The following is a 26,141-nucleotide window of genomic DNA, read 5'->3' as shown; positions in this document are numbered from 1 at the left end:
AGTTATGCATCATTTTTCTTCCACAAATTAGCATAGCCTCTGAACTTCCTGAACGATGGTTTTGGAGCAAAGCTCACTAGCTTGGCAGAGACAAAGCGCTCCGAGGCTCCCCAGGCCCCACGGCCCCGGCGCTCGGGCCGGGCCGGGGCAGCCGCTCCCCGCGGCTCCTCGGCGGGCGCGACGGGACAGGACGGGGTGCGGCGACGAGGGAGAGGAGCAAGGAGGGGAGCAGGAGGAGAACAGGGGCAGAGCAGGGCGGGCTCCGAGGGGCCCCCGAGCCCGGCCCGAGGGCCGTCCCCCGCCCGAAGTTTCCGCGGCAGTTGCATAACTGCGGGCGGGGCGGGGCCGGGCCGGAGCCGCCGGGGGCGGGCGGGAGGGGCCGGCGCTGCCCCCGTCCCGCCGCTGCCCGGCCCGGCCCGGCCCGCCCGGGACACCGGCGCTGCTGGCGGGGCCGCAGAGGCGCTGCCCGCCCGCCTCGTCCGCTCCGCTCCCGCCTCGCCCGCTCGGTCCGCGGGTCACGTCCTCGGCGGCGGCCGCCAGCGGGGCCGGCCCCGGCCACCGCCCGCCCGGGACGGTTTGCCCGCCGTCGGGGCGGAAAATGAACCCCGCGGCCGCGGCCCCGCCGCCGGGACAGCAGGTGATCCACGTCACGCAGGACCTGGACACGGAGCTGGAGGCGCTGTTCAACGCGGTGATGAACCCCAGGCCCAGCTCCTGGCGGAAGAAGATCCTGCCCGAGTCCTTCTTCAGGGAGCCCGACTCGGGCTCGCACTCGCGGCAGTCGAGCACGGACTCGGGCGGGCCCCCGCCGCGCCCCGCGCCCGCTCACGTCCGCTCGCACTCATCGCCCGCGTCGCTGCCCGGCGCGGTCGCGGCGCCGCAGCACGGGCACCTCCGGCAGCGCTCCTGCGACGTGACGGACGAGCGGCCGCTGCCGCCGGGCTGGGAGATGGCGCTCACGCAGACCGGGCAGCGCTACTTCCTCAAGTGAGTGCGGCGGGGCCCGGCCGGGGTCGGGGCGGCCGGGCGGGAGCTGCGCTGCGAGGCGGCGGGGGGACCTCCGCGTCCGAGGGGGCTGCGGCATCCCGGGAGGAAACTCCTTCCCGGGGGGAAGAGGGAGGCGAGGGAGGGCCGGGGGGCGCTCCCGAAGCCGGGCGGGAGCCCTGTCGTGCCTGTCGCTGCCGTATTCCTTTCGCTTGCCCACACGTCCAAGATTCTGAAACCATTTTTTTTTTGAACGAGTTCAATAACAGTTATTCCAGGGAGTTTCCGGCATGTGGGAGCGGGGCTCTGCGTGTCCGTACCTGTCGGAAGCAGCGGGGGCTGTGGACGTGCGGGGGCTGCCCGGCCCGCTCCGGCCTCGGGGTGTTCGGAGCATCCCCGGCCGCGGGGACACGGTCGGAGCCCGCCTTGTTCTGGTGACAGATTTTGAGAAATGTGGTGACACAACTGCCGATATCCCTTCTGGCCGGTCATTTTGGCCAGAGTGCTTTATTTGTTACATTTGGTATTTGATTCAAAACAGTCTAATAGGCCTGAAAAAATGTAGTAATTGTAATACGTGGTAAGGCAACAGTGCCTTATTTTGGTAGATTCCGTAACTCAGCTCCAGATTCATTGCAAATTGGCACTGCATTGACCTGGTAAATAATGCAGTGACAAAATGTTTGCTAATGAAATAAAATATTTACTGGTGAAGCTTCTGCCTAAAGGTGTTGAGGGAGTTCCATGAGGTCATTTCCTTGCTACAGCCTTCTCTGTCAGAAGAGTAAACCACGTTCATATTAAACCACGAGTAGGTATTCAGCCATCATAAATGGCTTATAGACAATGTGTGAGGGGAAAGAGAGACAAAACTGTTTAGAAAAATGAAAAAAAGTCATAATTTACATGATTGTATAGTGATTTCTTTGCATCGTGGGTTTGGAATCTCCAACGGATTACTCAAGAGCCCAGTCTTTAAATTACTCTGCGCAGAGTTTAGATTTTTTACTTTTGTCACACTCAGAGCTACCAGCAAAGCATGGAAATACATTTCTGTCTGTCTCTGTATATCGTTTGTGATACTGAGTGGACATGTCCAAGGGTCCAAACTTAGGAGTTTGTTATTGATCTAGTTTATCACCTATATGAGAAGATCTTGTGTCTTCACACTTTGCATGTATTTTTCTCGAGAGAACAAGGACAGAGAAATAGGTGACTGACAGGAGCACTGAAACAGACCATTCATAGATAAATATTAAATATGAATTCTTGCTAGGGTTTGGCTAGGGGGTGTTTTCAGATACCTCTGCCTAAAAATTGCATAACATAATCTTTGTCTGCTCTTTGTTTTTTGACTAATACCAAATATCAAAATGAGTTCATGTGGTTTCACCTTCCTGTCACGCATTTCTGACCTAGAGACAGAGTTTTCCAAGTAGACGGATTCTTGTTGCTTAGGCTAAAAATGCAAGGCCTTTATTAAATAGAAAGCATGGGTAAAAACTCAAAATGTGTTTATTTTTTTCCCAAATCATATCAGCAGTAATACTCCAATTAACCGCATCCTTTTTGATATAAAATACAATATTCAATTTGTTACCCAAGATAGTCTTTGTTTTGTTTCCCCAGTTTTACCTATCCAACAGAACTTCCCTCATTTATCTAAAAATTAATTGGAATCATGCATTTCTTTACACATGTGATGTATTTCTTTATACCCCAATGCTTTGGGGAGTAATATTTCGCTATAAAATACTAACATATGAATTATAGTATTTTATAGTGGTGTAATGTTTTTCAGGTGAAAATATAGTTTTCTGCAGAAATTTAAGATTGTTTATGGAAAACAGCATTTAAAACTATGTTCAGTAACATATAGGATTCAAATCAGATGATGTGCTTGAAAATCATATTTGGTTAAACCAGGCATACAAGGTTACATTTCCTTATATAAAGAAAAAAAAGCCAGTGCTTTCCAGCTTGATGATAAAGATTTGTTTGTAGGCATTAGGAAAAGAAAACTAAAAAATGAACTAAGAGTAAATAGCTAAATTAGGTCCTGTTAAAGCCTTTATTATCTGTTGAAGCTTATAATGCAATTTGTTGTATTTAAACATATTTTGATGAATTATTAAACAGAAGTACTAGTGGGAGTTTCAATGAACAGTGAGCTGACCTTGTTGACAGGGAACCAGCTACAACTTGAAGCAGTTGCACTCCTGCATGTCAGTTCTTGCAGAAATTTTCTGGCTGTGACTGGAAGAAACATAAGTAGCCTGGGGACCACTCCACCCTGTAATTAAATACCGAACAGCACAAGTGGGGGGTGGAAAACAGGCTCATTAACACACACTTGCAGCAATGTTATCTAAAGCATTTTTCTGTGTGTGCATGTGTGGAAAAAAATTTAAGTGTGATTTATTTCTGATAAAAAGAGTTTCTGGAAAGACAGGCAAACTGCCTTGCATAGCTCTTGTGCTGGTGAGTGGGAATATCAGTGGGAATATCAGATCCTCATGCTGGGCTGTGTACACATATCCTGTAAAAAGAATGTTTCAAGTATTACTTTCCACCGGTTTGGGTTTAGGTGGTAAAGCTTCATATTTCAAATGAAGACCGAGGTTTTAATGTTTCCTCAGTGTATGTAGAGAGCTTCTTGCTCAGACTCTCCTAAACAGAATATGGAGAGTTTGGTGTCTGCACTGCGCAGATTTGTAAAACCATTCCCACTGTTGTCTTGATCACACTGTTATTTTTAAAATATTACAAGGAACATTTGCCTTACCAGGACATATTGGCCATTAAATTCTGCTTGAGTGTAAGAAGGCTAATTCCTTGCAATATTTGATTTAATCAAAATGTTCAAATTTTTTTTTACTGGTTTTTGTTGGTGGAGAAACTTGATTTAACACATGATCAGTTTTACAAAACTGAGCATGTTCAGCAGGACAGCAGAAGAAAAGTAATATAAATAGAATGAAAATACCTTTTTCCTGAGGATGACAAAAAAATAATGCTAAGACAGTTGACGTGCTCCAGTGATTTTCAAATATGGCCTTTCCCTGAAAGCCATTTGTGTTAATTCTGTAGAAACTTTTATTATTTTATACTGGTGTTGTGCTTCATCATAGAGAAACTTTTCCATCTCAGGAATGTAGTTACACAACTGGAAATGGGGGAGGAGGTGGACAATGCATGAGGGTTACTCAGTTAAGTTCCCATAAGAACGTGGAAAGCACTAACACCTTTGTAGGACACGTTTGCAGTGTTGTCCCACAGTTGTGGTCACAGTCCCACGTCCAGCAAGGGGGGACTTACCTCGCTGTGGCTTTCCTTGTCCTTGTAGAAGAGTGGTGCAAAGCAAGAGCCTGTGCATCCCTGCTGGCTTTGCTGTTGTGCATTAGAGAGACACATTTCACAGAATTGTGCAGCTTTTGGAGCATTTAATCCACACCTTGAGGCATTTGCTTTGTTCCCCATCACCAGTGGTTGTTTGTCTGGGACTTAGTGCCTGAACTGCTCCCGTTGCCAGCATCCCTTTATTAAAAATAAGTTATAATGTGCTAGAAAGTACCAAGATATATTACTACCGATGGCTTTTATCTGGAATTAGTGAGTGTATTAAAGAGTTCCTAGCAGGCAGGAAAGCTGTGATACAATATGAAAGTTTAATTAACGGAAATTGAACTATAGCTCACCTTTGTAACTCATTGTAGAGATGCTCAGGAAGTTTTGAGATTGGAATGTGCACATCAAATCTAAATTTTCAAGCTGTGATTGTCTGTAATTCAAGTGCTGATTTAGTGATGGTGGTGGAGTTCCACTTAAAAGACTACCATGGATCTATGAGCTACTTTTTTTCCTCTGAATTTGGCAGTAGGAGCAGCTACAGAGTTTCTGATGAAAGCTTATATTTATTAATTTTCTGGTCCAAGATCATGTCTTTTCATGATCAATAGACTGTTTTCTCAGAATCTAAAATCATGTTGCCTGTGATGCTTAAAACAATTTAGTGGTTAATGTGGGGCTTATTAAAATCTGAGGAGAGAAGCAGCACTGGAATAAAATTGCTTCAGGGACACATTTTGGTTTGCAGAATGTGATCCAGTTCCCTCTCCCACTGAGTTCTCTGAGTTAGGAAATAAGCTACATTTTAGATTCAGCTGTAACACATCAGTGAAGAAAGCTTTAAGCAAGACTGCAATGACTCTGGAAGTGTTACCAAGAATGGCTTCTTTTGAGGAAATATTTAAGAAACTTATTGTAAAGGACTGTCTAGACACAGAAGTTGCATTAAATTTTTGTGTATGAATTTCTGAATTATTTAAGGAATCAGTGATAACACACTGTTGTGTTGATATATAGAATTTGATATATTGGACCGATGTATACTTTTAAGCTAATAAATTAGTAATGAACATGCAGAATTGTGTTGGTTTAAAAAAACTTGTCTTAAATTTGTCCTTTAGTTGTAGTGTTAAACCCAAAATCCAGGAGTATTTGTGCATTAATGGATGACAACTGTCATGCATTCATCTCATGACGTGAGCTGAAAATACAATTGCTTTATGCATTAGTCATTAGGAAATAATATCAATTAGCATATTCTTAGAAAGATATGTATAGAATAGATACAGGTGTTAATTTAAGAATGCTACCATGAAAACCAGATGTTTTTTCTGATACCGTCTGAAAGGGTTTTGTCTTTACTAATGGTTTGGGTTGTTCAAGGAAAGAAAATGAATAGTAGGCTTATTTTTATCGTGAGCTGCTATAGTCAACATCTAGTCTGCCTGGCCATCTGTATTCCATAATTGGTAAAGGACAGTGTGGAGAGCTGTCTGCTTCCAAAGGTGATGGATGTGTCCAACTTTGAACAGGTTTGACAATGTAGAATCTGTAAAGTCTGCCCTTTCCAGCTTTTTGTTGTTCACTCCTTCAAATCCTGTTGGAAGAGCTGGAGTTTGGGCTTTGACTTGTTTCCTTTTGGAAGCTTTGGTTAAAGCTGAAAATTCTGTCTCTGATGGAGGTTACTACAGGACAAGAGCTTCTTTGTAACAGTGTATTTGGGGCTCGGGGGCATTGCGTGACTAGCAGATACAAATTGTATGGAAGCAATTAAATCCAGAGGAAATGTCATGTCGGCTGAATTTCAACATACAGACTTTTGGCATTTTCCCCCTCCGTTGAGAGAGAGAGAGAGAGAGAGAGAGAGAGAGAGAGAGAGAGAGAGGAGGTGGGGGTTTTTTTTGCTTTGGGGATCTTTTTCTTTTCATTGATTGATAACTCAAAGTCCAGACCTAGAGTGAATGCTGCTGCCCATGACTGTTGTGTGAACTCTTCAAGAACAGAAATCTTGGGAACACTGCACTGTCCCACAGCATTCCCTACCTGTGACTATTTTAAAGGCAGATGTGATGGAAGCTACACTGCAGAGACAGATACAGGCTTGCTTAGAGAACTGAGCAAAATGTATTATGTTAAAATTGAAATCATTGCTTAGAACGTCACCAGAACTTAATGCAATATGAAGGGAGATGTGCAAGAGGAGTAGGCTGTCTTGCACCTCCTCCTGGCTGACAGCATCTGCATCGGCTGTCAGGCTGCAAGCACTGCAGTGGTAGAGAGTCCAGGCACGGGTTTTCCCACAGTGACTTATTTGTCTGCTCATACATCTGCCAGCCCCTCAGTGTTTTCATGGTCAAAATGCTCATTTTTATTCACTGGGTATTGATCTGTCCCTAGTCATTTTTGGGTGCAAGATTCTGACAGTCTTCCAGGATTGAGAATAGCAGGGCACTTCCATGGTACCTTTGAGTCTTTTCTTGTATGATGAGTAATCCTTTTTTATTATCTGCAATCAATTTTCCTAGTTTGGCTGCTGTTGTTGTTTTTGTAAATGTACTACATTCCTGTTTTTTGGTGTTTGATTGTGAGCAAAGGTGCAAGCATCATGAAATGCAGTAACAGTCTTTGGTCAAGCAAGTCTTAAATTGTATCAAAGTCTTTTGCTTCTGAAACAAAAAGTAGTATTTGAACTGTGAGCCTTAAATTCATGTGGGCTTTTAAAGAAATTCTCAAAACTTCTTGATTGAGGTGTTTTCTTAGTCTTCACCTTCATTGTGAAGCCCTTGAATGCAGCAGCATCTGAGCAGAAGGAAGTGCAAGTCAGTGGGAAGCTGCCCTGGGCTGGAGGGAAGAGTGGCTCGGTTCCTGTTGTGCTGTGACTGCGGAAATCACGGAACCTCTCTGTGCCTTCGCTTCTGGGCTTCATTTCAGCATCTGGCCTTGTTCATGAGAAACTTCTGTGTATTGAAGCAGACAGTGTACAGGAATAAACCTGAAATATCGCTCCGTGGAAGTTGTTTCTTACAATGTAAGCTTACATCCTTTTGCAGTGTTATCCAGCAGGAGTTTGTTAAATTTTCAGACCATACTTCCAAAGGTCTCTTTAACTGATAAATCATTTGGGAGATGTGAGTTTGGAGTCACCTTTTTTGACAAAGGAAGAAAGAAAGAAAGAAAGAGAGAACAAAACTAAACTGTTTGTTGTCACTTGTTTGTCTAAGCAGCCTTTTGTAACATTAAGGTAGAAATGCCAGAGTTGTTTTCAGAATTTTCTCAAACTACTGTATTTTCAAAAGCTTCAGGAATAAACGTAATTGCCACTTAAGAAAGGCTTTGTATTGTCTGCTTAGTCAGACAGTCTGGACAAAAGCAGCTCTTCTAATCTTGACACATGTTCCATGTGGTTTCTTCCAGAGAAACACAGGCAGTCCTGTCGTGTGGAAGCCTCTCTCTGCAGCCTCCTGCCAGTGCCCTCACCTGGGTGAGATGTCTCAGAACTCGAACAAAGCAGGCTTTGCATCAGTAAATGAGTGTGGCCGTGCTGTGTGGGCAACACCGTGCAGCTCTGCAGGAATGCAGGAAAAGGTCAGCACTTCGGAGCTGACAAGAGCACAGTTTAGTGGGGGAGTTCTCCACAAAAGCTTTTTTTATTTCGCATTTGGTTTTGATACTGCATTTCCCTAGTCATGTTTTACTCATTCTACTGTCAATATTTAAAGAGAAATATAAGTGCTTTTGCCATGAGAGGTTGGGAAAAAATATTTTTTTGCAAATGTATATGGCAGAGTTGCATCAGCACATGCCAAAACTGAGGGTTTGACGTAAGGTTGATGTGAAAATTGTGGGCCAGATTTTAATGTTGAATAAATGTGTGTCTCTACAACCTACAACTCCTCTAACTGACATGGCAGCCTTGCCAGCAGGACGGGTACAGTGATGCCAGCAATTCTTGCCATCCCTTCATGCTGCAGAGAATGCACCTAGTGTAATGTTTTGACAGCCATTCCCTTAATGAAGACTGTTCCAGTCATGGGATGATATTTTCACAGATGCTGCCATCACTATCTCTCTGCCCTGACATCACCCTAAGAGTATATTAGAAGTGGTGAAGGGTTCTACTTCTTTATTCAGGTTTTATAGCTGCCATTTCAATTTTTGTCTGCTACCAAAAGAATTTATGGCAATGGAAAATCAATGAAATTACGCCATTGCAAGAGAGCAGACGATGTAAAACTTAATAACTAGCATAAAAGAGATTTCTAGTGAGACTATTTGTGACTTATTGAAAGTGCAACAGTAAATCACTGATAAAAGAAATGAAGGTTTTGCTAAAGATTCGGCACTGAGAGTAGTCAGTAAAGGTATGTTGTAAAACATACTTAGTCAAAGCTAGGAAAGATCCTTGTTTGAGGTTTGTAACTTCACAAAAAACTTTGCAATTCTAGTCCATGTAAATAAAAAAATAGCTCTTGGTATTAACCGTGCCAATGCTCACCCAAATCTATGAAGAAACATTATTTAAGCAGTCATCTGCAGTGACAGAATGATGCACATTATTAGGTTGATTTTATTTCTATGATAGACTTGCTCTGAGGACAGAGGGTAGATCTAACTTTGATTTCTTAAATTCTGTGTATTATATGTCTTGTGAATTATTTGGCAGATTTGCCATGATCTTCCATTGTCAGACATTTGGCTGAAGTGCTGTGCTGCTGTGGCAGGTCCCTGGTTTGTGTTGCAGCATGGAAATGGGTGAGCAGTCTGTGGCACCAGAAGGGGTTTCAGATGCTGCACATTCCAGAAAGCAACTCCTGTGTCGATTCTCTTGTCAAATAGTTGTCAAAACCTAGGTATTGTAATTGATCCCAGTATTGGTGCTATATATCTATAGTCAAATACTTCTCAAAACATCCATTAAATTTTGGGAGTTTGACATGCTATTTTTTACCAATTACTACAGATCTTTATTATAAATAAGAGTAGGACAATAAAATGTGAAAGAGAAGCATAACTTGCAGATAAAACAAATGGGGATGCAATTAAGACCCAGGAGCACTGTCAGTTTCCGTTTTGTCCCACTTTTCCTGTAGATACAGACATATATGTTTGCATTTATTTGAGTAGTTTTGTGGTACTGTCTGGTTTGCTTTACTAAAAGCATGCCTTCTGCTGAGGATATTGTCTCATGAACATTTCCTTTTTCTGTCAGGATGGCTTCTACTAGAACAATATTTTCAGTGGTCTTTTTTTATCTTGAAGAAACAAATGTCTGATTCATTTTTCTAGAAAAAACAGGAAGCTGTAAAGAAGACAGACTGAAAAAGAAATGCATGCTGTTACTTACAGTTTAATTTATAAAGGTATAAAGCAAACTGGAAGTAACTCTTTGTTAGATACTGAAGGGATATTACAGTTTCGCTGTTCTCCCTGTTATCTGAACCTCATGTGAAGAACAATTTAAGATGATCTTGTAAAAAAAAACATACAAAAAACCACCTACACACACGAAAACGTCAAATGAAAGCAGCTTCAGCACAGCAGTGTGTATTTTGAGAGCATCCAGCCTGTGCACCTTTGTGAGCAATGTGTTCTGTGCCCCTGTTCAGTGCTGCTGCCCTGGGGCTGGCACAGCTTCTGACCACAGCTGAGTACTTCTCAAAGCAAGGGAGAAGACCAAATGGGGAAATTTGAGTTGGGAGTTCTTTCTGGCCTATAGGAATGACATAATTAATGGATAAAATGTTCCAATTAATTTTAGTAGACTGAAAGAAACATGCATATTAATAATCCAGTTACCAAGCATGGCTTTTTTTTTGCTATAGAAATCATTAATCCTAGAGACAGATTTTTTTCAGATTTGCATACAGATCTGTTATTCTGACCTTCCTGGGTGCTGGACTTACCTACAGACATTTTGCACCTGTAAGAAGCAGAATGACTGCATGCAGACAGGGAATTAAAAATCCCATACCACAGGAACCACTGCAGTAGGATTATGGTTCTAAGTACATGCAATCCCAAGCAATAACTCGGGGATGAGGTGTTGATGCTGTGCTGCATCACTGGTTCCAGTCTTGACCTTGCTGTGCATAACCTAGTCCTCCACACCAGCACCTTTGTTACTGGTCTTTTTGTCTGGGGCCAGTAGTCTTTGTTGTTGCAGTAAATACAAAAATTAGAAATTATTGAAGAATTATTCCCTTAGCACAAGCATTGTGAAAACTTAAAGATTAGTCCTTCATGTTTTAATACCCATGACAGTGGGATGCATCCTAAGGAAAAGTCAAGCTAAAAGACTTCTGTTATTCTCATGCTTTTGCCCTCTGTCAGATAGGAGATGAACTTCCTCAAAACTGTAATGAAATAGCTCTATTGAAAATATGTGAAGTTCAGTTTGGGCTTCTGCAGGTAAACTAATTACTGTGTGGAAAGATTATCTTGAGTGCATTTCTAAAGCACCTGCAAAGTGCAAAACCATCGGGAAGGACTGACCCGTGTAGCTGAGGTCTCTGCTGGGCAGTGCTGGGAGCAGCTGCAGGCTCAGATCCCAGCCAGGAGTGGGGCTGGTGGGTCAGGCCTGGGCAGATTCACTGCACAACAGCCTGGTACCACAACAGCCTCACTGGTACCAGCTCAACTCTCTCCAGTATCTTGATCCCAAGCTCCAAAATTGCTTTTAGGCTTTTGATTGCAGAAAGCAAATTTTCTCGTAATAAATAAATTTGTCCCTTTTGAAGTGGTGTTTTTTTCCCCTTGATGACTGTACTAGAAACAGCAGAGAGGAAAAAAAGTCTGAATTAAAATTCTTCTTGGGTCCCTGTTGCAGCTTGCATTTTAGGTACTGGCAGACAAGAAATGTTTTCTAGTCGTTCAGCTTCCAGAATTTTTTACAAAAAAAAGAAAAGTTGCAAGGGCTAGGTTTTGAGACAAAGCAATGCCACTCTTTAAAATTTAATTGATATGTGACTTTTTACATAAATCACAATCTGCTTTTTTTTTTTTGAAGTTACTGCTGAGAGATTGCAGTTTACAATTGACTTATTACTTTGAGACATTTGAATGAGTATTCATTTTATAGTGTAATTCTAGATGGGATATGCAACAGTCTTGACCTGCCAGATCATCTCTGCTAGGCCTAAATAAATCCTGAAAAGTCTTCCCTTATATGGAATTCTCATTTAAAAAAATGTTTATTTCAATTTAAAATCCTGATAAGATCACCTTAGTTAAAGCATTTAAATACAAGTATTTCAAAATCCAGATAAAAATCCTACTAATTTGATTTAATTCTATGAAATTGGATTTTACAGAGCAAAGTTTTGCTTTCATGGATATTAAAGAAGAAATACATAATGCAAACCATACGTAGGTTTGTTAAGTTGTATGGTGATTTGGTTTGAAAGAAAGGTCATAGGCATGAAGTTTTCTTCCAAAAGAGGGCTTTTATGGAAAAAAATGCCTCTGTGCTTCAATGCAGTCTGCATGCACAAAGGAGGAAGTTTTTCAGAATTGTATATAAAGAGTTTTGTGTTTAATTCATGTGTCTGGAATTTTAAAAAAGAGTTTTTATGAAGATCAATAGCAAACATTTTAAATAAGCATAAGAATTTGATGACAACACTATTTTTTAAATATATTTTGTAATGGATTGTTAGACCCATGCAAAAATATTTTGAGTGTCTTTTAGCATATTGGTTTCCAGTGGTTGCAACAGGACTGGGAGCAGCTGATCAGCATTGTGTTCCAGTCCTTCACTGCGTGATGATGGAGTAGAACATTTGGTCCCTATTTCCATACATTTTTCTTTTTTTTTTTTCTCTTGGTGAGCCAGGAATTGTTAATACTAACTGAGATCTGGAGCTGCTGAATCTGAGTCCCAGAGGTATTTAATTGGAAAGTTGAGCAGAATATTGTTTATCATTATAAGAGACTTGCAGGATCTTTATAGAACTGTAACTGAAATTGGTGGATATAAGCCATTATTTTTTCTTTGTAGTTTTGAGAGTCACCTTTAACAGATCCATTCCTTTGTATCACATGTCATCTTGGTGAGATTGAAATATTAGCTTTTTTTGTTGACATGACATTTATAATTGGTGTAATGACTAGACTGTGCCTTAGTCCTTAGTCTGTTATTAAGCTAATTCTACTTTCACTTCATGCTTATTACTTAAAATAATGTAAAGCAAGATGATGATCACTTTAAACATAAGCGAGGCATACATACTTGTTCTTCAGTTCACACAGCTGGTTTGGCCTTCCATTTCTGTATGAGGTCAAACCTCAGATATTTGGGTTAGTTATGCCATTAAAAGGGATACAAATTTAAATCCAGAATTGATAAATTACATTTCTCCTGCTGCTTTATTAGGTCCAGTTTTTAGTTTCCTGTGTAACCTTTATTTTTACCCCTTTATTTTGAGAGGAATTAGTGTAAGCACTGAAAGACCGGGCCTTCGGTGGAAATAACAGGTAAACAATATCCTTGGTAGTGGAAGATACTGTGGCCTTGGAAATAACGCAAAACAAACCGTGTGCGGTTGGTTGACCCCAGTAGCTGAGTAAGACGAGAGCAGATTTGAAGGGAAGTGATTTGGTGGTTCAGCTGGCAGCGGCCTGGGGGTTCTTTACTTGGGTTCTTGGTACTCTGGCTCTCCTGGGCTGTTGCTCAGTTCCCTCCCTGGAGGAGCAGGGAGCTGCTGGTTGCACTCCTGGAGGGAAGGGGCTGGAAAGTGTCCTGCTGCTGCCCTGGCTCTGGTGTGGGCCCTGGCACAGGGGCTGGTTGCTGAGGCAGGGAAAGCAGCTCTGTCTGGTTCTCTGTCCTGGCTCCACTGTGTGCCAGAACAAAGACAACTGTGCAAAGCCGTGTCAGGACAGCAGTGCAGGGCCCTCTGACTGCAGCCGGTTGGAGCTGTGGCTTTAGGGGCACAAATCTGCTGTGTAGCTCGAGTCCCAGTTCAGTTGTTTGCCCGAGGAAAAAGGCTCTGTGATTTTGTTTTGGCTGATGAAAGCTGAACTGAAAATGAAAATACAGGATTATTACTCTTACCTCTCAGTGAGGTAATAATATGATTACTTTCATTATTGTAAATTATGAAAGTGTCAGCATAGGGTTAAATTTTACCAGATAAATTTTACATAAGATTGCTTTGTTCCTCTCCTCTGAACTTACTATGCCAATAAAACATTGCAGATCTTCATTAAGATGAGAGAACTCCTTGCAGGCTATATCTTAATTTACATTCTCACAGAGTTTCTTTTGCCTCCTAGTAGTTTAGTTTTGGTCAGAGGTTTCCCTTACTGTTTCTTTGAACTTGGATATTACGAAGTCTTTGCCCTTTTTTTAAAGACCGTAAAGGATTTTAAGGCTTTGAATAATAAAATACAGTCCATCAAATTATTTACAATGTGAAATTGTAAAGGAGGGCAGCAAAGGTGGTGAAAAGAGTGGAGGACATGACTTGTGGAGAGCAGCTGAGGTGCTGGGTTTGGAGGAGGCTGAGGGGTGACCTGTGCTGTCTGTGGCTTCCTCATGGGGGGAGCAGAGGGAGGTGACAGGCTCTTCTCCCCGGGGGTATCCCACTGGGAAAGGACAAAGGGATGGCTGGAAGCTGTGTCAGGGAAGCTCAGACTGGATACAAGGAAAAAGCTCTTCCCTGGGAGGATGGTCAGCACTGGAACAAGCTCTCCAGGGAAGTCGTTATGGCCCCGAGCCCACTGTTGGTCAAGAAGTGTTTGAGTGACTCTCAGATAGCTGGTTTAACTTTTCAGTTGCCCTGTGTGGAGTCAGGAGTTGGATTGGATCATCCTTGTGGGTCCCTTCCAGCTCAGGATATCCTATGTTTCTATGAAATAATTCTGCATTTATATAATAAGAAGTCTTGCTGACATATAGGGAGACTTTTCCAGGTAAGAAGCTGGTTTGAAATATTTAATTCCTACTAGATTTTAATTATCAGATTTTAGTTACCAGATTTTAAGTGGCTTATTAGGAAATTTTACAGCACTCTACGACACTGCCTTTTTAGTGTTTTTTTTCAGTCAATGACAGCATTTTTTGTAGCTATGATACAGCATTAAAAAAGAAACCCACACTTTTTCTGAGGGTAGCAAGCCTCTTTCTCCACCACACCACCCTCTTCCCCTCAAAATTGTATTTGTTAGCCAAGTTAAATGCACAGGCTAAACATTACCTGATCAGTCACTCTCTTGCACTACTAAATAAATAGGTTTAGGGACTGATTTACTAATAATGTCATTAATTTGTGCTGCTTCCATATCACAGCATTATTCCTTTTGAATACAGCACAGCGTGTTCCTGTGACATGAGCCCATCTTCTCATGCTCGTGCCAGTAATCCTCAAACACGTGTTCCTTGCACCCCATTGGAAATCTGTGAGATGCACCTACATTGCTAAACATCTGATATTTTTACAATTATTCTCAGCTTAAGCGGAGCCTTACTTGTCTACATTTGTACTTAAAATTTAAAAAGATTTCTTTTCAAATAGACTGTGTTTGATTGGAATATTACTACAGTGTCAGAATTGACAGAAATTCCTTATGTTCAGCTAAATCTTATTTGAAATTCTGGTCTTGTTTTAAAATTCTCAGGCACAGAGAGCACCAGCGCAGGACTGTCACCCTTCCTCAGCTGAGGTCAACTGTCAGCTAGGAGACATTGTTTCTTTATTTTGGAAAGGTTTTGTTTGAGAAAAGACTTGGTCTTTTAACCAGATCCTGCTTTTCATCTGTTTTTCATGGCACACGATCACATTTCCCAACCATTTACAAACAGGGACTGTCTGGCAGGATTTCCTGGATACACAGTAGTTTGAGATTGTAAAAGGTCACCCTTCTGAACTGTGGTGATTACTGTGGTTATTTGTCCTGCCTTTTCTTCCATGGGAACTAGTCAGCTTGTATGGAAGGTAGAAATAGGGTCCAAGAAAAATTCATCTGCTAATCACCTCCACCACGAATCATAAAGGAAAAAAGTAGCCCAAGTAGGACACCTCCTGACCTTTGTATACTAAAACTCTCTGAAGAGCTGGAACCAATATATTGGGAGTCAGAGTTTTGTAAGAAACTTCTGAAAAGGTTATTTATAACCTGCTCCTGTTTTTGTCTAGTAGAGTGAGGTACTGAGGCCCTCACAGCACATAACCCATGAGCTGAAGCTGTGTGAGCAGAGGGCAGTGGATAACCAGTGCCGACTGTGAAAAGAACCATTTCTTTATTAGACCTTTTTTTTAATATTCTAAGCTGACCTTCAAAATTAAAAGTAAGGGGGTAATAAAAACAGGTAAACCCAAAACAGATACTATTAGAAATTTGACCAATTTTAATTTGTTTCCTGTGAGTCAATTCACTGGAAGAAGTGATGGGATTTTTCTCATGTCCATATGCCATGTAAGAGATTGAACCCTTGGAAATTTTTCTGTGTCATGAGGGAACCCCCTAAATGGGTAGTAGGGAATACTAGAGAAGATGCTGATGTTGATGAAAGACAGGGTTTTGGCATTATTTGCATAGAATCCATCAGACATTTCTTCAGGTCCTGAAAGTGAGGGTGTTTGAATATCTGAAGTTCTTATAGATTTCTTAATCTTACAGGGAAGAGGAAGGAGCCATGCTCCACTTCCCTTAGCTCCAGCAGTTGAGTTTGGTTGATTGCTTTTCTTTTCCTCGCCTTATGAGGAGTTCAGAAGAGGGCAAGATTCTGTTTTACCTTCTGTCTGTTAAAAAATATGTTTCTCCTGAATTGTCTTTTGTCCGTACTGTATTCTCAGTAGTGATAAAATGTTCCGAATGGAGGAAGTAAGATAAGTCCTGATGCATTCAAGGTCATGGTTGTCTCAGTATTCATTTAAATGAAGCAGATTTTCTCCCATAGAATTCATTTTACAGAGGAAATGTCAAAGGCATCCCAATAGCCGCTTTCTCTGCCCATGGTGTCTGGAGTCTTTTTGCTGCTGTGTGAATGAGATCTAAAAGTTTAGGGGTTGCAGGATTGGGAGGGGAATGACCAGCTGCTTGACTGACTGTTTTTTAAATAGGTATGGATTCTCCCCCACTCTGGTGTGATTGTCTGCAAGAACATCACCTGTTGTAGTTGCCACTGGCTCACAGGTGGGTCAGTGCAGACCCTGTCTGGGAGAGTTCTCAGACCTTGCAGAAGTGCTTGGGCAGTACAACTCCATCAAGTAACCACGTGACCATGTCCTTATGCACATAACACACATGATAAAAGAGATTTATAGTGTTTATTTAACTTTAGACACATAGGTTTTGAAACAGTGGGTCTTATGATTCTGTGATTATTCTACATCATATAACACTGAAAGGAGAGCAGACACCAAAAACCAGAATTTGTGGTTAGATAAAAATAAAAGTGGGATGCATTGAAGCATGGGAAAGTGAATAAAACTTCAGCATTTACAGGTATCAGTCACAAAGTTGTTCCTGACAGTTTTTCAATAACAAAAAAATTATTTTCTAAAATACTGAGAGATTTGAGTGGCTTGATATTTGAAATAATTCTAGCTACCTCGTAGCCACTATTATGGTAGAAAAATGTAGATTCAAACTAATTTTATTAATCTAAATAGTTATGCTTTTGATATATTGAATGAAATATGTTGCCTAAACATTATTTTTAGTTGCTTATATTGTAACTAAATCACAGAAGAAAATCCTTTTGCATTTGCTCCTTGGCAAGCTAAAGTCTTATTGACATGATATAGATCTTGGTCTGAAGACTTAGAGATTTGGGGCTTGGAGCAAAAACAACCCCAAAAATATGTTTTAGTACCTAGTTTGGCTCTGCATGTCTGTTGTGCTGTAGCCATTGGCATTCCTATTAAAATGCAAAGATTGCTGCCCGTGAAGTTCAGAGGGCAGAAGTTATTCTGACCTTTTTGGAGCTTAATAAATGTACTGACCTGAAAGCTGAGGTTGTGAGAATGATCTCAGACTGAGAGCTGCAGTACCAGGAACTGCTTTGCAAAAACGTGTATTTTGAGCCAGAGTGCTCAGTTTCCAGTGAAGGAGAATTGTTTGGGAAAAGCCAGTCGGTGTTACTGTTTGGAAACCCTGACCAAGCAGAACTGGAAAAAGAGAGCTTGTCATAGGAAAAAGTTAGAACAACTGCTGTGCATTTGTGGAAAGAAATTCTAGAGACTGTGGTGACACCATTTTGTTGTCTTTTGAAGAAATGCTGGTCCCTGTATGATTTCAAAACCAGAAGGGAGGCAGGATTGCAGATGCGCCTACCAAGGGAATAGAAAATTGTTTATTTCTGCAACAAAAACCTTTTACAAAAGTGTACTTGAATATATTACAAGGAGCTGAAGCTCTTGACAAGTTATTCTTCGAATTACAAAGAGAAAACAGTGTGTAATTGTTAGTTAAATAGTTCATAAAAAGTTTTGTTGGTATTACGATAATTACTCCAACCCTATTAATTCTCTGCTCAAAAGGGCACAGGTACTAGAATTTTTTTTTTGTTTTGTTTTGTTTTTTGTTTTTTGTTAATGCACATGCAAAATGCACAATGTCCTGGAAACATTAATGGTGATTCTCTGACAGAGTTAGAAAGCAAAGCATGACATAAAAATCTAGACTAAAGAGGAGAATTCTGGAAACAAATTCTACAGAATCATACATTTCTCTGCCTCCAGACCGTGCAGTAGAATACAACTTTACAAGATAATTTTCCTATAACTTCATAGGGATTTTGTGTCCTGTTTTCATCTGGTTGTTTTTCTGTCCTACCATCCACTCTTACCTGGGGAAGATTTTCATTGTGTCCCTGTAAGGGGATTCTGTGTAGTTGAAGGGGGGTTCTTGTTTGCTTATTTGTTAATTTTTACTGGAATGCAGAATGTATTAAAGTAATAACAGGTTGTCTAGAAATACCATCATGATTGTCAAAGAGTATTTTTTAGGTTGGGCCACTTCTCCCATTCTTGTTACAAGACAGCAGCATTTTATATTTTATGTATGTAAACCCTGACTATTCATAAATATGGTCCCTTTTGACTTGGCTTTTATATTGGTAAACAGAGGCATTCACAACAAAACCTGATGATAGCCTTCTAGCTCAAGTAGAGGACAGTTAATTTTCTTTCATTCTGTAACTTATTTAACAATTTCGGAAACCGCACAAATCTGAAAATGTCATGTATCTCTCACAAAGGAATACTTTGTCTTCAGGGTATTATATTTCCCCCAAAATAAAATAAACGTGGTTTTTATAGAATCATTAATCTGTCTCTTTAAATATAAGTGCTACAGGCACTCATCAAGTAAACAAATGCATTATCGTCATTATATAGTGTATACATTAAAAAATCCCTTAAGAATGTTCTATATAATAGCTTCATTCAGTACCTTTTTTTCTGTCTCCCAAGATTTGGGATTTCATCCAAATTCTAAAGGTTAAGTTCTCAATAGAATTCAAAGGGTGTTTTGTTTTAATTTGTGTAACTAGTTTAATGTGTTTTAAGGCCTCTGTGTACACCAACAATGGAATCAGTCAGTTACAGGGGAGCTAGCAGGACATTCCCAAAGTTCTCTTCTCAGCAGCAAATTATGCTGAAACTAATTCAGGGAAAGAGCAACTCTTTTCACCGAAGAAGTTACTTAGCATAGGATAAATATGCAAATACAGATGTAATGTTCCAGCTTGAAGATTGGAGATGATGATGAACATGCATTAGAGAACAAAGTCCATGGTTAAGTCAGTTTAATAATTACATTATGGCTCCTTGTTAAAGCTTCATGAAATTTTCATGAAACATTATTGGTGTCTGAAAAAGCAAGTGCCATGAATTTGAGTAGCTAAACCTTCAGGTCAGTATATTGTAGAGCTTCACCTGAGCTCCCACAGCAATGAGTGGTTGAACTGTTAAATGTTTTTAATTTCCACACTCTAAAGGAGAAGTGATTGAGAGATACTGGATTTTATGTTTGTGTGTTTTTAGTGATGTCAGGAATGATAAGTTCTTATTCTTTCCAACTGTTGAGTAGCAAAAATGGAATCAGTAGCATGCAGCTTTAAGCTCTTCTGCCTAATCGGTATTTTCCTTTCACGTGTATTTACTGTGTGCATGATTTTTGCAAAATATTATTAACATGATGGCTTTGAATAGGGCAAAATTTTTTGCCTTCCTGATTAGCAGTGAGTAATGTCAGCATATAATTAAATTGCTGAGGCTGGGAAATAATGCTGAACAGCTGTTGTGGCTGTGCCACCAGTTGTTTCGAGGTGTCGGGGCATGGGCGTAGGGGCGGGGGAGTGGGATGAGCACCCTGAGTGCTTTTGCAACAGCTGTGGACACAGACTGGCTCCACCAGGTCACTCCAAAGTGCCAGTGAGTGTTTTGGAAGTGCCCAAAGTATGGGCAAAATTCTTCCTTTTCAGAGAGGGAAGTTTTCCATACTGAAATCTCAATAAAGCATTTGTCTTTTGATGTCTGATTTTGGTGTAAAAAATACCACAGTAGATTTTTGTTAATCTCTCCCATTCTTCCCTCCTCCGTCAGAAATCACAAGACAGGGCAGACTGTGGAGTAGGCTGACACTGTCCCAGCTGTCTCACAGTTGACTCGTCCTGACTGCAGGGCATGCTGAGAGCAGTGGCCTGGCCCTGTCCTTCTCTTTCCAAATATTTTTCTCGGATTTGTTTTGACTCACATGGGGCTGCAGGGTCAGGCAGATCAATCTGTTAGTGTAGCTGAAACAGTCAGCCGGGTTTGTTTCTGCAGGTTCAACACTTTAACCAAGGTGTTCACCCCAGTCACTGTGGTACTGCAGGCCCTGGAGGAGCAGCTGTGCCCTCAGGCCAAGGGAGCCCAGTGTAGGCTGCCTGCTTTGGGCTCTAATATAATCCACTGAGATTCAGTTGGGACCTGAAACTGCCTCATGAATCATTTGTGATTTAGAACCGCAGAAAAATAGAACAGACTTTAAACCAGATTTTATTTCCGACAGCCCAAGTGTCCCACGGTCTGCCTCGGACATTTGGAAACATCAAGAAGCTTCAATATGTCAAGGCACCGTGCAAAATAGCAGGAAATATACTGTATCTATCTGATTTTCCCACCTCGCAGTGTTGTCCCACGGAAGGAGCATCTTGTCCATTTGCCAAGTTGACCCATGTTCTGTACCATGTTCCCACAGCGTGGCCCTGGGCACAGGCCTGTGCCAGACACTCTGTGTCTGTCCTTAGCTAACGAGATGGACACCAGTAGTCTGAATTATCCTCTCTGGTTCTTGTGTAGCACCATCACCAGGTTTTCTTTAGAAGAATTCATAATGTCTCATATGTCTTTTTAGAGGAGATGGGACCCTTCTAAAAATAAATGTACATTCCACTTGTGTGTATGAGAAAGAAGGTAATAGCAGTCTTCTCTGCATACCTGGAAGAGAACTAGCCCTATCAGCTTTTCTTTATATGATGTTGGAAAGTGTCAGGCTAATGGAGAAATACATGTTTTGCAGATAGTAATAATTTTTAATGTGGTTGTTACAGGTGATAAAGCTACAAGGGAATGAAGTGGGATGTGGTGAATGTTGTCTCTTGGGTATGCTATTTTTACCCATTATTTGCTAAAAATAGTTTTTTGAATTATTGTGTCTTCACAAAATAGCCTAAAGAAAGGCTCTAGTCCTTCATCTTCTGTTGATCTGTTTTAGTGCTCACTGAAAGAAAAAGGCTTTTTATCTCTATTTAACTGCATGAAAGGGTGTATGTGTTTAAAAGTAAGAACCCCCCCAACCTACACTAATCCCCCAATGCCTTCCTGTGATTTATAATATGCCAGGCACTCATAGTGGTGGCTGAAGTCACTGTAAGCTGTGTTTTGAGCACAAAAGCGATACCTATTTTGTAGGGTCAGGGCCTAGATGTTTCAAAGTGCTCCCTGAAAACACTGGACACTGCTAAATATGTTGTACCTCTGATTTGTAGAATGGAGACAGCCTTACAAAATCAAATGGAGATCTCTGAAGTTGCAGTGTGATGATTTACTCATTATCTTTTAAAGATTGTTACACCTGTCACTAGAAAAGAGTTTCAAAATTTTGCAGTAGGAACGGAAGGAAGCTGTGTGTTAATTAAAGAAAATAATTCACAGCACCTCAGAAATGGAGCCTTTGAATAGTGAAATGCATTTAGTGAGTAAAGCAGGCACACTCTGGAAAAAGTGTGTAATTAGATAATTAACGGTGGTATCACAATGCACAACCACAAGAGGACCAAGAGGGGCTAGCACTGAGTTAGCTGTGTTCATTGTATTAAACTTTTCACATTCCTTTTTTTTGTGTGTAATGTAAACATAAGCTGAAAGAAAAGACTGAGACAACTGCCAGCCTAATGACATTGATGCTTTGTCTGCACAGTCTGGCATGTAAACTGTCAGTGCCAATCAAGGGTTTTCTCCAAACATGTTCTGTGTGGGCTCATGCCAGAGTGAAGCTCATTGTCTTTAACAGGATGTGATTCAGATCATAATTTAACTCAGTCGCATTTCCACTTAAATTTGCATTTAACGGTGCTGTAAACAAGTGACAAGCCATAAAAATTGGGCTGCCCTAGTGAAATCATTGCGTGATTTTCAAGCTTTACACCTGTAGGAGAAGTGACTGTCCCTTATGTGTTTGAAGGAAGCTCTCACATCATGAGAACTGTCGCAGTCTACTTTACTGAGTTACAGTTATCAAATGCACAGGTGAGTGCATGATGTTAAGACATAGTGCTGTATTTTCTGTAAAGTCTTTTTGTGCTGTGATGAGAGCAGAACTCGGCTCTTGAAATTTTCCAGTCCATGGTGAGAGAAGGGGAGAAGCAGCATGGCAAAGCAAGAGATCCAACTGCATGCTACAGACAGAACAGTGTGTTCTCAGGCAGTTGTTGAACCATGTCCTGCCCTTCTTTTGTGCATATAAGAGCCATGGAGAAGACAGAATATCCACAAAGAAATATTTTGCTAATAATTAAGAAGAGTGCTTAATGAAGGATTCTTAAAAAGAAGCATTCACAGATTCCTTTTCCATATCCAATGGTTATTGAACATAGCATACGTACAGGTTTTTTTATTAGAGGCAATCTAAAATGTTTCTCACCTACTGTTTTTAGTGAACAATAAGTTCCTTCTCCATTTAGGATTAGAAGGATGACAGTGCCTGAAGTGCATCCCCAGGTCTGCAGAGCCAGCATGTGCTGGTACAAGCTGACCCTGGTGGGACAGGGGCAGGGCTGAGGGTGACAGGCTGGGCACCGCCTGGCGAGGAAGAATTTTGCTACGTGTTGTGGTGCCCCCAGCCAGACCTCCCACCAGTTCCAACAGCTGCCAGAAGCTGCTGTGAAGTACCACCTAATTATAGAATTTCCTTGATTCTCTTCGTCTCCTTCAGAGATTCCTGGTCCCACCCTTGGCCAAACTCACCACTTAAGGCAAGGCACTCACGGAGGCATAAGAGTGGCACCACTGCTGCTGCCATCCCTGGGGGGCTGGTGGTGTTTCTGTAGTGAGCAGTGGGTCTGGAGGTCTCTAAACGCACCAATGAATGTAACTACTCTTGGTAAGCATTTAAAAATACTAATTTGTGAGTTATTTTTTTGCCCAAAACAGTATTTTTATTTTTCAATACACAGTGGGTGTCATCTTTCTACTCCTGAAGTTTCCTAGGAGCAGACACTAGGCCTGGAAATAATTTTGAAGTGTGTGAGGGAAGTAAGATCAAAGGTTTTCTTAAGAGAAAAAGGTTATTTTTATATGCACAGTAATTTTTTTCATCTTAATTGTTACACAGAACTAAGTACTTGCACACTTTTTTTTCCCCATTTACCTTAAAGGGGTAAAATCATGCTTCTGAAAGCCACTTCATGAGATTTTTTTTCCTTAGGTGAACTGAAATCTTGTGACTTACTAGTTTTTCAAAATAAGACTGTACTAAGTAGATTTCATTTCTTTAAATTCTAGTAATGGTTTTTGAATTCCCTGTTTACTGACAAAGAATATTTGTTCTGTGGTCTTTCCTTTTGAGCTTATTCACTTCTGCGATGTCAAAGATCCCAGATAGTGAAGGACCTTGACAGCCCTTTCCTGGATTTTCTTTTTTAGCCCAGTTTGATAGTGCATTGTCATATATACACACATATTCCATTAATTTCTGTGAGAAGTGGACACCTGGACATAGGGTAATTGTTTCTAAAACTAAAAATCATTTCTATTCATATATTAAGTTTTGCTCGCCTTTGACTGCAAGACATAAAGGTCACTTAAAAAAGAATAATAGAACCAAGGTTTTTAGGAAGTAGATGATACCAGACTTTTACAGGTGCCCAAGATTCTGTGAGCTTATACAGTTTCCTTTTGCTGCTGGATCCTGCACGGTGGTGGTTACTGGAATAGTGTGGGGCTTGGCTCTGGCTGTCGTTTTACCAGAAATTTCACTGCAGTACCACGAGCAAGCTCAGACAATAGACTGGGATGTTTTGGCCCCGAGGTAATTTTCTTGAATTTAAAAAACTTGCCATCTGTATAAAGGCCTATCTGCCACATGACAGTGTCAGAGCACTGTGAGTGGGCTCTGACTTCAGATACACTTCCTTTTTGTCCTGTTTTTGTTTACGGGGAGCAGAGGGACAGAGAGAAGGTTGAGCAATGCTTTGGCTCTGTTCCAGGAGCGGTAAACAGATTTCCCAATGTTTGGCAATGTCAGGGTAGCTGGAAGTGGGTGGCTGGAGCTGCTCCAGGGCAGTGGGAGTCCTGGTCCCCTTGGAGCGGCTCCTGAGTCAGAGCGAGGGCTCTGGGTGCTGCTCAGTCACCAGTTCCCACTCAGCAGCAGCAGCTTCACTGTGATGTGGCTCAGTCCCAAAATCCACACTCAGTCCCCCAAGCCCTAATAAAGGACCCCAAGAAGCTCAACAGTGTTAGGCAGACTCTTCATTTGTGTTATTTCAAGTGAGAGTGCACTTACAGAATAATCTGTTCGTTCTTCTCAGTTCTCCTTAAACCGTTTTTAGATGAGTAGCTCTGAATTTCCTAATACTAGGAAAAAACCAGTCTGAAAATAGAACCCACTGAAATACATTTGGTGTCCTTCATGCTGCTGCTTTCTAATTTAAACTCACTGAGCTGTCTTGGCACAGCTGCAGTGGAAGTGGGGGATTAGAGCCTCGCAGTTAAAAAATGCAGGACATGGCAGCAGCACAAATTCTGGAGAACATTGACACTTCAAAGCAGGAGGCAGACACCCAAACAGGAGGCATTTAACAAAAGCCTAAGGTACAACAGATGGAACAGAATCACAAAGTCCTAGTAAAATACTCAGCTGTTTAGATCCAAGCTTTGCTTTAATTTTTCTCTGATGAGGGACCACCATTGGGATGCAATTTGCCACTGGAGCATCGCAGATTATGGGTGGGAATGCCGTGATTTGGGCAGTTGGGGCCATGGTTATGATAGCACATTCTGCATCAGAGTTGACAGATTCTTGTGTATCTCCTTTGGGTTGTAAATATTTAACTTTCCCAGATTTCAGTGAGAACATGGAAACTTCTTTTTTGCCTATGGAGACCCCCATCGTCTCATCTGTGATGCAGAAATAGAAGCTAAGATTAACTCTGCTTTCCTGTCCTGCTTATTTATGAATGAAGACCTTGTTGAGAAATGGCCTACTCTGACACTAGGATTTATAATAAGAAGAAGAGCAAAAATTGCTCATAAAAAACTTGAAAGTGGGAATTTGAATATGGATTTTGGGGCTGCTTTTTCATATGTTTGACTCTGCCTCAAAAAGAATCTTATAAAAGCAAGTAATAAAAGTTCCTTGCATATTTACATAATTCTCTCTGTTTAAATATTATAGATGAGGTAAGATAGCGTTAAAGTTTGGGGCTCTTTGGCTTCATGCACAATATACAATAATTCTTATACTTGAAATGTAAGTAAAAAGAAGAAAAGCTAGAATATAATAAAGGTTTACAATGAAGGGAGAATAAAGTGTTTTAATGCTAGGGAGAAGCAATGATGAGTGGTTTCATTGTGAATGATAACAAATACTTTAGAAGCTGTGAAGAAAGGAAGTGACTCAGCAGCTTAGAAACTTAGGAGCATTGACTTGAAAGTGGGATCTTCAGTTAGGGTTTGGGAACTGTATATTAAATGTAAAATATTAGAAAAAGAAAATGACTACAGACTAAGTAAAGACAGTGGCACTTTTTTCTATTTACGTTCTTTTTTTTTTCTCTGCTTGTAATTCACATTATTTTTAGTAATACCTGAGATATACATTACAATATACATGGAAACTTGCTTGTGAAATAGTTCTGGTTATCAGCTGGGTGTGAAGTGGTGACAGCAGTGGTAGCCATGCCACCAGTGTCAGCAAAAGCAATTACAAGCTCAAGACTGAGCACAGTAAAGATGATGTTCCACTCTGCTTTCATGAAAGTTGGATTGAAATGATTTTCCAGACACAGAATATTTAAATTTTTATTATTCTTCACATGTTCTTCTTAAAGACTCTTTTAACAAAAAACTAACAGAGGAGAACCCATTCAAGTACAGACAGTAACCCATGGCCTGGTTAGTTGGTTGGGCTTGGAGCCAGGCAGTCCCTTGATAGATACCAGACTATTGATTTCTTTAACACAGTTCCTTTTCTTGTTCCTTGTTTCAAGTGGAATTACACGCTGATCCTTAAAATCCTTGTCCTGATAAGTTTCTTTCAAAACAAATGCATTTCAGTGTTAACTTTCAGTTGCAACAAAACCACAGTTCCTTCCCCACTGAATT

General features: G+C 41.0%; 1 protein-coding gene across 1 annotated transcript in view; it reads left to right on the top strand.

The window, feature by feature from the left end:
* The first annotated feature begins 389 nt into the window (after positions 1–389).
* Positions 390–26,141, top strand: part of WWTR1 (WW domain containing transcription regulator 1) — a 51,070-nt gene continuing 25,318 nt past the window's right edge. Inside the window, exon 1 of the mRNA XM_027716045.2 lies at positions 390–987. Within this exon, the coding sequence (XP_027571846.1) occupies positions 599–987 (389 nt within the window). The 5' untranslated portion in view covers positions 390–598. The remainder of the gene's footprint in view (positions 988–26,141) is intronic.

The sequence above is a fragment of the Pipra filicauda genome, unplaced genomic scaffold, assembly GCF_003945595.2.
Source record: "Pipra filicauda isolate LSUMZ 115617 unplaced genomic scaffold, ASM394559v2 scaffold78_size3787270_pilon, whole genome shotgun sequence".
In the NCBI taxonomy this organism is placed as follows: domain Eukaryota; kingdom Metazoa; phylum Chordata; class Aves; order Passeriformes; family Pipridae; genus Pipra; species Pipra filicauda.
The sequence above is the reverse complement of the archived record's forward strand: the minus strand, read 5'-3'. Positions and strand labels throughout refer to the sequence as shown.